Source organism: Embiotoca jacksoni, unplaced genomic scaffold (assembly GCF_022577435.1).
Source record: "Embiotoca jacksoni isolate LCO1_2020_lvr unplaced genomic scaffold, fEmbJac1.0.p SCAF_15, whole genome shotgun sequence".
Taxonomy (NCBI): Eukaryota; Metazoa; Chordata; class Actinopteri; family Embiotocidae; genus Embiotoca; species Embiotoca jacksoni.
In genome coordinates, this window is record NW_027185285.1 from 9,150,930 (window position 1) to 9,161,969 (window position 11,040).

The window sequence follows — 11,040 nt, forward strand, 5'->3', positions numbered from 1 at the left end:
AACATTAATTATAAAAGCAATCTATTCATTTATAATTCAATTCAGAGGCCGAACATTTGCTGGTGTGACTCTTCACTCTGTGAGTCACGACAGCTGCTGTGGGCTGCAGCGGCAGTCAAGAGATTCTTCATGCAAATGTCAGGAGAAACATCACTCTGTAAATGTTCTGCCTTTGTATTTTTTTTTTTTTTAACCTCATTAAAGTATCATAGACAAAATATAATTTACCTAAATAAAGTGTGTTCACTACACAATGATCCTACATGATGTCATTGTGTGTTGCATAGATGCACTACAATGATATCATGCATTAGGGGCACTCCTCCAACCTAACTCACTGAACTTAATTTACTCACAGAAAGCATTACACTCAACTTGTGAAAAAGGATGTATGATGTCTACTGTGGCACTGGACCGTGCGCTCCAATCTCCACTGAAAAACAACTGTATTATCGGGAAATGGGGCATCCCTTGGTTTGAGGCTTGACATAAACTCAGGTCACACTGCCTTGATTAGGATTTTTTTAATTTATATATATATATGTCCCTCATTCTCTCCCTATCTTTATGAAAATGCAACATAAAATCATGGTGGTATAGATGCAACTCATTTCAGCTACTTAGCTGTGCTGGCATTTGAAATTGTCTAAATAAACTGAATAGGCTGCAAATATAATTTTATTTTTACAATGTACAAACTAACAGCCAATTTCACTGATATCAGTTGCGAAACAAGAAAAGTAATGTGTTTGAAGGATCCTGGCCTTCAACTCCACTCAGTAAAAGTACTTCATTACAAATTTTACTTTAGTAAAACTATGTAAACCTCATCAGAGAAAGTATCAGTGCATAAAGTAAATAAGATAAGACAAAATAAAGGTACCAACTATGCAGACTTTATAATAATGAATCCCGCTCAAACTATTTATATTCTAATCTGAAGTTAACTTCAGATAATAATGAGAAAAAGAAAAGTATCTGACCTTAAGATGTGGTAGGAAGCACTTTTATTCTGGGAATATAGCCAACATTTACTCCCCTGCTAATAAGCCAATCAGAGTCGTATGTAGTGACTGAAATGTCCCGTAAAGGCCGCCGTCTTCACCGATGACGGAAGGCCTCGTGTATTAATCTCGTATTATAAGTGTGCAGCCTTCACAGAGACAAAATACTCGATTTTTTTTTTTTTGTCCAGGAATTTTGTCTTATGATTTAGTCTCCAAGCATGCGGCTTTCTATAATGACGCCCCCGCCCCGCCCCCCCCCTGCTCTGACGTGCTTTACGTAATGACGTAGGCCGTGTTTTGAGTTGTCACTTCGCTGAAGAAAAACAGGTCGAAGGTGAGATTGACACTTCGCACAGGTAAAAAAAAAAAGTTCTTCGTAAAGCTGTCAGTGTGGTTTCAGCCCTTTTCGTGCGGTTACACAGTCCGCTGCTCTCCGACTACTATCTCATCAACACCCTCGTTATTGCCTCGTCGGTGGTGAGCTTAGCGCCGTTAGCTGCGGTTGAAGCTACCGAGGAAGTCATCCATTTTAATGCATTGGGATCATAATAGTCTTGTTTCAACTTTTATAGACTAATTCCCATCATGGCATTGAGAAGCGCTGTCCACCGGCTCTTGGTGAACCCTCACAGATGTGCCGTCATCTCGGCTTGGAGGGCTCGGGGAACTGCAGCATCTGCCAGACATGGTTAGTACTGAGACCCCCCCCCCCCCATCCCGAGTGTTCACAATATACAAAACATCACTTCTGCACATGTTTGGAAGGACACTTTACCTGTGTCTTTTTTTATTTTATTATTATTTAATATTCTTGGATGCTTCGAGCATCACAAACAAGTTGCACACCAAACCGTGTCAAAGTTGGACTCACAGCTGGTGTCTGCAAACAAATGCTGAAATTAATCTGGTTAAATGCTTTTATCTGAAATAATAATAAAAAAAAAAAAATTGGTGACTTGATTGCCTTATGGAGACATGTCATGGCCTTTAATGTGAAGCTTTATTTGGTAGTTTAGTCTGTACTTTAAAAAAAAAAAAAAAAAGGGTTGGAAAAATTGTGTAATATTATTTACGAAGGATTACGGAAATGTGACTAAATATACATTAACCTGAGCCAGAATGACACTTGCATTTTCATTTCTAACTATTTTAGATGGGGAAAACTGTTTTGTTTTTCACAAAACTGTCACAAATTAAATACTTTTTAGTACATATTAACTTGTGTTTTTATTCCTAGATGCTGAGAAGACTGAGCAGACGTCCAAAGCACGTAGGTGTTGACAGCTATGTTGGCAGCTTTTTAAATTGAAACTCTTTTTACCCGAGAATATTTTTACGGTTCTTACCTTGTTCCTACTCTGAATGTCTGACAGCGAAGGTCCAGTTCGACTGGCGTGATGCCCTGGACCTGGAGGGCCAGCTGACGGAGGATGAGATCATGATCAGGGATTCCTTCAGGACCTACTGCCAAGAGAAACTCATGCCTCGCGTCCTGTTGGCAAATAGAAATGAAGGTGAGAGAGTGCTATTCATTCTCCTTCGTGCTTGAGCTAAAGTCCTTAATTCACAACTCGGGTTTTCATTCAGCGTTTTTGAGTCAACATGTTTCATTCACATGCAGGATGGTCAGTCAGTGATATGTTATGCTAATTACATTTGAATGAGATCCTGATAGGAAATGATTGCGGAAATTTAACCACTTCGATGGCTTATTAACAGGCTCTCGGTTAAACTAAAGAAACTCCTGTAACTTAAACTCACAACTGTTTGTGTCATTTTTAATCTCAGTGTTCCACAGAGAAATCGTGTCAGAGATGGGGGATATGGGTGTCCTGGGCCCAACTATTAAAGGTCAGTCCGGACACATCTAGACCACAGATATTTGTCTATTATAGCCTTTAAATGTAGAGCTGGAAAGTTCAACCATATTTCCCTTGTAAAAGAGACTTAATTTCTTTGGCGCTGTGCAAACTGGACCTGTGTGTGGTTTTTTTTTTGGTTTTTTTGGAGAAATCTCTGCGTGCCCTTGACAAAATTGCAAATGCTTACACCAACATCAAACCTCATTACTTCATATAATATTTTACTTTCTTTTTTTGATTGCACCGACAGTAAGTCCTTTCCATGTGTGTGATGTGTAGGTTATGGCTGTGCTGGGACGAGCTATGTTGCCTACGGTTTGATCGCCAGAGAAGTGGAGCGAGTGGACAGCGGCTATCGCTCAGTTATGAGCGTGCAGTCGTCGCTGGTCATGCACCCCATTAATGCCTACGGCACAGAGGAGCAGAAACAGAAGTACCTCCCCAAGCTGGGTAAGAAAACGACAACATTTTATCCACCATCAGTCTGTCGTTCAATTTTCTCTGTCGGTAATAGGTGGGTGTACTTAGTTTATGTGAGAATTTGTTTTCATATATTTATGCTTTACCCGTAAAAATGTGAGTGGCTGAGCTCTGAGGAATGTTCTTGTACCTTCCCAGCTCGTGGGGAGATCCTGGGTTGCTTTGGCTTGACGGAGCCGAACCACGGCAGCGACCCCAGCGGCATGGAAACTAGAGCGAAATACAATCCCTCCAGTCGCACCTACTCTCTCACTGGCTCAAAGACTTGGTGAGTATTTTTAATAGTCAAATAAATGATTCTGAATGAATGCAGTTTTTTTTCCCAGTGTTTTTTCTTCTTCTTCTTCTTCTGGTCACCATGGTCTTGTATCGTTCTTTTTTTTTTTTTTTTTTGACCACTTTAAGCCAACGTTTCTCAACCCGAGTGCTGTGAGGCAAAGTGAAGTGTGCTGTGGAAAGTTTATGGAATCCAGTGAGGTTTTTTTTGGCAGGTTTATGAAACTTATTTTTAAATACACAAACGACTGATTGTCCAACAAGAAACATTTGTAGGTAATCACTCACACTATTTATAATATTTACAATTATCTTTTTTTCATCCAGATGGCCTTTAGTTTCCCCCTCAGTTTGATTTAGAAAATAAATCCGGGGAGGTCCACGGAGGAGGATTATTATTATTGTAGTTATTGATGTTGTCAGTTCCACCTTGTGAGCGCAAAACCTGATGGGACTGTTAATGTTGGGATGCCAGGATACATTTCATATCACAGTCGCATACTTTTATATTTTGAGTTGACAGAATGGAGAGATTTCTTTCACAGCTACACCAGCCTGTATGCCAAAAAAAAAAAAAAAGCATTTTTAATTAATGTAATTATGCGATTGCCTGACTGATAATTATTATTCAACAATCTTCTCTCGTTCTATATGGATCAAACCTTGCTTTTCATAATAGATATCCAATTTGAAGTTGTTGCGGCTTGACGGTCTGATTTGAGAGGTTTGTCTAACTTTCTTCTCTCCTCGGGACGCTGTGTCTGTAGTTGTCCACATGGTGGAGCTCTTCACAGCTAAAGGACTGTTGAAAACTCACACCCACACACTGAAGTTTACCAGGGTTACATTTGTTGTTTTGAAACGTGTACTTAACCTATTTTTGTTCAGTTTTATAACATAATAAAAAAATAATGAAATCTACTGCAGGTCATTGACAGAAGTTGTCACATAATTACAGAATAGAGTATTTTTTTTGTTTGTTTGTCTCACTGATTCAGTCCGGTACCCACCGTCGTACTGCGTAGTTACAGTATTTAGGTGTTCTTTACTCTCAGTAGCAAGAAATGAAACTCGCCAGTACGCAGTCTGAGCCGTCTCTTACATCCCCTTCGCCTCCTCCTTCAGGATCACCAACTCCCCGGCGGCAGATATCGCCGTTGTCTGGGCCAAATGCGACGATGGGAAGATTCGAGGCTTCATCTTGGAGCGTGGCATGAAAGGCTTCTCCACACCTAAGATCGAAGGAAAGTTCTCCCTGAGGGCTTCGGCCACCGGGATGATCGTCATGGACGAGGTGGAGGTGCCCGAGGAGAACCTGCTGCCCAAAGTCTCCGGCCTGGGGGTGGGTGAGAGTGAAAAGATGATGATATTCATAGCCGATCGTTACATCCTTGTTCTGACGCGTTAATGAAATAACATGCGCTTTTTGTTATTGCACCGTTTCTGAGAGAGTCGTGTGAAATGACACGGTACATCCCAACCGCTTCAGATTCTCCACTGCCCACAGGACAAAGCACTCATCACCCTCCTTTTGTTGCCCCCAGGGTCCTTTCGGCTGCTTGAACAACGCCCGTTACGGTATTGCATGGGGGGCTCTGGGTGCGGCGGAGTTCTGTTTCCACGCGGCGCGTCAGTACACGCTCGACAGGTCAGAGGGCACCCACGAAAACTGCCTCTTCACAAACATCTTCAGATCCATTATTCTAAAATAAATGCAAGACGTTTTTTTGGGTTAAATTCTTACATATATTGTCACTGGACTTTTCCTGAATATTTATTGATGAACACCAGGATAAAACACTGTTGTTGTTGTTGTTGTTGTTGTTTTCTTAACCAGAATCCAGTTTGGTGTGCCACTGGCAAGGAATCAGCTGATTCAGAAGAAAATGGCCGACATGCTGACGGAGATCACCATCGGCCTGCAGTCCTGTGTGCAGCTGGGCAGACTTATTGATGAGAAGAAGTAAAGGCAACAATATCTTCTAAGGAAAGGGCATTATTAGATGGGATATGGGAGGAAGGGGGGGGGGGGGTCTCGGTGTGTTTCTGGAAGGGCCCCGTCCTTCCAACCACACGGTCGGTCGGACCCCTCTTTCTGTCAAGGTTTACCCCGAAAAAGAATTTTCCCTCAGCAGTCAAGGAGCTGAAAAAGATTATAAAACTGAAATATCGTCGTGGAATGGAACTGAAACGGACCGGAGTAGTGTTTTAACGCGTGACTGCTGCATGAATTTAGAGATACGACGGTCAAACTTTTCACGACGACTTTAGAAAAAGCCGCCGTGTCTCAATTTCGGGGACCGGCTTGTTGAGGCGCAGCACGTTGTACAAAGATACAAACAATTGTTGAAGTTGCGTCACTAATTCAGCAGAAGTGGGTGCATATTAATTATCTTGACGATGTATAAACGTCTGAAAACCATCAGTCTGCAGCCACACGCGCGCACGCGCACACACACACACACACACACACACACACACACACACACACACACCTCACTGAAAACTACTGCCCAACAAACCTGGCGTTTCCTTCACAGAGCCGCCCCAGAGATGATATCCATGCTGAAGAGGAACAGCTGCGGTAAATCCCTGGACATCGCCAGGCAGGCCAGAGACATGCTGGGAGGAAACGGCATCTCTGACGAGTACCACATCATCCGCCACGTCATGAACCTGGAGTCCGTCAACACGTACGAAGGTGAGGAGGAGGAGGAGGAGGAGGAGGAAGAGGGAGCAGTAAATATGATACAAGTGTGTTTGAGTTCGTGACAAAAACCTCCACGTGACTTGTTCGTCCTGTTCTGACGCGCGTCGTCGTCGTCTCCTCTTCCAGGCACTCACGACATCCATGCGCTGATCCTGGGCCGAGCCATCACGGGGCTGCAGTCCTTCACTGTGGGCAAATAGATCCCAGCTCTCACTGATGGTTTTACCAACAGGACATTTAACTCGCATCGTAGGTTTCAGCTCGGTTCGGTGAATTGTCGTCTACGTAATGGAAGTGATTGTTTTCTCTCTCAGGTTTGTCGAAAATCCATTTGAGTGCTTTATCTAAACTGAAAAAAGTCACATTTCAAGCCCGTTGCTGAACTTGTGGACTGTTGTAGAGTGCAATAAATTCAGAAGTCACATTTACTACTTAAAGAGGGCTATTTTTGTATACTCCCAGCAACAACCAGTTATTTCCTAAATTGAATTGTCTGAATGTTCATTGTCGGTCTCTTAACGAAGTGTCAACTGTCTGGAATGAGGTCAAGATCAAGACTTGCTCATGGTTACCGATACAAAGTTAATACTGTAATTCTAAAGCTACAAAGCATAAATACCCACAATGTGTTTGTAATTGTTTGTGGAGCTTTTCGTTTGAAATGCTGAATCGGTGTAAATGATAATCTTCCAGTTACTACTGTTTGGTACGCCACGGAGATTACTGGTAGCACTTTACGGGCTCAAACACTATCATGTCATAACTTTGCGTGGTCTGCCAGAAGTGAAAAGGTGTTGATCAGAGCTTTGAATAAACGCAATTAAAAAAAAAAGAAAAGGTGTTCCAGATGTCTGCAGGGTGGATAAAGTAAGGTGAACTGTTCTCTTTACCGTACATCCCGAGACGATGTGTTTGTAGCTCGGAAGGGAATTACTTGGATTTGTCAAATAAAGGATTACATCATCTGCTCGAAGATTAATTTGGTGGGTTGACGAACCCACTGTGAAGCTCTTTACGTCTGCGTCCGCCCTGATTGCTCCTGCCGGAGGGCTCAATGGCGGGAACGAAGAACCAGGGGCCGCGGCCAGCACTGCTTTAAAATGAAGACAAATGTGCTATTGAAATCCGTCACACTGCCACAAACAAAAGCCGTGTTTACATGCTCCGTCGTTTAAAAGACATGAAGTAGTTTGAACTGAACAGCTCTGAAAAGAAGCGAAAGTGACGTAAAATAATGCCTCAATAAACGAGTAACGCCGTTGAGGTGGAGCTATTTTTAACAACCTCGTGTTCACCTGGGCGGTTTAGACTGGTGGAGTCGCTGACTTGTTGAATAAAGGTTCTCCCATCACTTCCTTTACTGAAAAGTTACATCAAGATTGGATTGTTTTCTTATATCCAAGACCGCACCAGCTTAACCTCTGAAATTCTAACGGGCCTGTGTTGTGGCTGTTTGAGGGATCTCTCAGATAATCCTCTCACTTTGCTGCAGTCGAATCGCTGCTACTCGTATGAACTTTTGTCTTTACTGGAGAGAAACCTGCAGGAAGTAGAAACACAAGGCTGTCAAACGATCCTGCAGAATCAGCGGAGCACATGGGCTTAATCAGAACATTGTATGGAGCAGACGGCTGCACTTTACTTTGACTTCACGTTACGTGTCCACCTGGGACCCCGTCCTGTTCATGTCCTCCAGGAGGATCCGGAGGGCGGAAATACAACAAGGCTTCATTGAAAGAAAAAAAAAAATCCTAACAGGAAGTTTATACATTTAAAGCTCGTTTCAATCAGACTTTTTGGGTTTTCCAACATCCTACGGCGTCGATTCTCGATTACTGCAGTTTTGAGTGACTTTGTCGCAGTGTCTGGGTCAGGCTTGACTTTAGTAGTGTGATAGGCATATAGACAAAGGCAGGCTGCATTAAAAAGGTGAATGGGAGCATCTTAAAAGAAACTGGTCTCAGCCACACTTTGCCATAAGACACACAGGATTCAGCTAGAAGAAGTTTCTATTGTCAGATAAATCAACATTTTCTCCTTGCAGACGTGTTGATCTGTCACGGAAGAGAAACGGACACGGAAACATAAAATTGAAGGCAAACTAAAGAACAAAGAACTTTGTAGAAAAAAACAAAAAAAACAAAGTATGTTTTTTCCAGGTTAATAAGACTTGAGTGAGAGTTCTGACCAACAGAACTCACCTGACAATCCAACGGCCAGAAGTTTCAGTCACGGCTGAGGCCGATTGGTGAGCTGAGACCGGGGTGAGGTGGGTGTGGCGGGCGAGGAAGACCAGACATGGACAATGACAGACGCTGGGGACCTCTGGTGGGTAAAGAAAGTGACGCAAGAACAAACTGAGAAGCAGAAAACCAAACCCTGACACTTTTTTTTTATATGCCGGTGCCCGGACAGAATTTTTTTGTTGTTGTTTAAAAATGTTGAGAGAAAATATGTTGTTCCCAGAATGTTCCTTTTAAAGTTCGGATAAAATTCTACAAATATTTAGTGTTCTTAAAATGTTTTTTTTATATATAACATTGTCCAAACATTGTGCCTGAATTGCTTTACAAACATTGCACAATAAATGTTTTTAGAGAATGTTATTCCAACTTTAAGACGGAAAACTCTGTAAACAAAGAAACGAACGAGAAATACTTTCCGCTGAAACATTCTTAGAACATGAAGGGATTCTGATTTCTAAACGGGTGTCCTGTCCTGGTTTACTGGGACACTTAATTGAGCTGAGCCTTCATTAATTCCACCAGTGTCTCCCTACTATAACATGTCAAAATGTTTGCTATAAAAAAATAAAAAAAAAATAAAAAAAAAGCCTATCGAGCTTTTTGGCCATCAGGGTAATAATAAACACAACATCCCAGAGTGAAGCATGGTGGTGGCAGTATCATGCTGTGGTAGTGTTTCTCTAAAGCAGCTATGGACAGCTGGTGAGACTAGACTGAATAAAGGGACATGCTGGAGGAACACTTGATGCGGTCCGCCACTTGGGAGAAGATTTGTTTTCCAGCAAGAGTCAAGACAAACAATGACACAAGGCCAAAACTAGCGACACGGGAACGATTTGAAACAATAATCATGAAGAACCCTTCTGTGAAAAACAAAGTTTTTGACCTCGTTAACATGCTCATGTTGTTTTTAGATACTGCAAGACACAGATTCAGAGAGACAGGGTTTTATAAGTCATATATCAAAGCAGCCAATCCTATCAACTTGGACTTTCCTGGAGCTGCTGGCACGAGCTGCACACAAACAGTGCAGCTTTAGGTGGAGATAGAGGCCGGGATTATTTGTGTATTCATAGATCTACGTGTACTAAATGACAGCAAAGGTGATGAGTTACATCTAAGCCACTTTGAGGCATTAGGAGATTTTTTTTTTTTTCTTGGAAAAGACAACTTCTAAATGTGTAATTTTGAATCAGAATTGAGTTTTAGGGGTTTAATCAAGGCCAGAAGAGTGACTTTAATATCTACCGTAGATATCATAGCTGAAAATGAGTCCATCCAAAGCAAAATGTGTTTCATGAAAATTTGTATCTGCTGTATTTTAGATCTTCTTTCATGGGGTTAATTGATAAAACAAGAAAACTTGGAGGGTGAATTCATTTTATAATGACTGCACGCGTGTCATTGCTACTCACCATATAACATAATAAACCATCAATATCTACAGTAGATGGTTTCCTGCAGGCACACTCTTCTTTCATCTCGACTTTCCCTCCCCATCTCTACCGTACTTTATATCCAGGGCAATTAAGGAATATTGAACCCTACAAAATGTTCCCACTACTGAGCAGACAATCTATCCGTCGGGGTATATGGGGTGGTGGGGGGAGAAGAGGGGTTCGGGGGGGGGGGGGGGGGGGCCGATCAAGACCTCCATGCTCTCCAGTTTCATCGCATGTCTGTGGCCGCCCCTTTGGAGTGGAGGGAATTAACGAATCGGCAAATCCCCGTCCGAACACGATTCCCAGGCATGTTGAACACGGTGCTTACATAAGGAAATTGCTTTTTTTTTTCTTTTTTTTGTTTGACCAATGGCCTTTCATCTTTTTGGTACGTGTGGATGTGACTCTCTGTGACTAATTGTCCCCCCGAATGGCCTGTGTCTTCTGTGTTTCTCTCTGCCAGGGACGATGGAGGCTGCTGTGACGGTTCCCTCGTTGTGTGAAATGAACCGAATTGAGAAAAATAAAAAGAGAGCAGCTCCCTCATATGCGCTACTCCAGACATAAGCAGTCTAATACTTGGGATAATTAGGGGGCTTTTCATCTCAAATAATCATCTGGATTATAACCTCGGAGGGTTAGAAGCGCTGTCAACACGAGTCATCCTCGTGATGGGACTCAAATGGCAATCTTTTCACACACTAAATCGGGGAAAACACGTTTAATTCTTTGACTGCACTCAAATATGGGATTATGATTCGTGATTTTGGATTTGTCGGGTGCGTGGAGTGCAACCTTTGTGGGACAGGTTAAATCACGTCTTCGGTTCAAACAGAGGGTTTAGAGGACACAGATGATCTGGAGATGAATAGAAGTTTCCAGTTTGAATTGATCCTGAATATGACGGCAGTGGGCTGCATCATCTTCCTCCATCACTACAAACGTATTCAGATCAACAACTCTGCATTGGTAAAGAGTGGATGTGGCTGTCTGTCAGAGCTGCCATGGGCTTCTCGA

General features: G+C 42.4%; 1 protein-coding gene across 3 annotated transcripts; it reads left to right on the forward strand.

Moving 5' to 3' along the window:
• Positions 1-1,233: 1,233 nt before the first annotated feature.
• LOC138198140 (glutaryl-CoA dehydrogenase, mitochondrial-like) lies at positions 1,234-7,300 on the forward strand. 3 transcript variants are annotated; one of them, XM_069149358.1, is made up of 12 exons: positions 1,234-1,341; positions 1,580-1,695; positions 2,245-2,277; positions 2,381-2,521; positions 2,796-2,858; positions 3,149-3,319; positions 3,488-3,617; positions 4,751-4,967; positions 5,170-5,273; positions 5,463-5,588; positions 6,166-6,326; positions 6,462-7,300. In XM_069149358.1, the coding sequence occupies exons 2-12, from the start codon at positions 1,593-1,595 to the stop codon at positions 6,533-6,535; spliced, it is 1,323 nt and encodes a 440-aa protein (XP_069005459.1). In that variant the 5' UTR covers positions 1,234-1,341; positions 1,580-1,592; the 3' UTR covers positions 6,536-7,300. The 3 variants fall into 3 exon arrangements, with proteins under 3 accessions (XP_069005459.1, XP_069005458.1, XP_069005460.1); XM_069149357.1 differs by having other exon boundaries at positions 1,275-1,363; XM_069149359.1 differs by having other exon boundaries at positions 1,310-1,484.
• Positions 7,301-11,040: the final 3,740 nt, after the last annotated feature.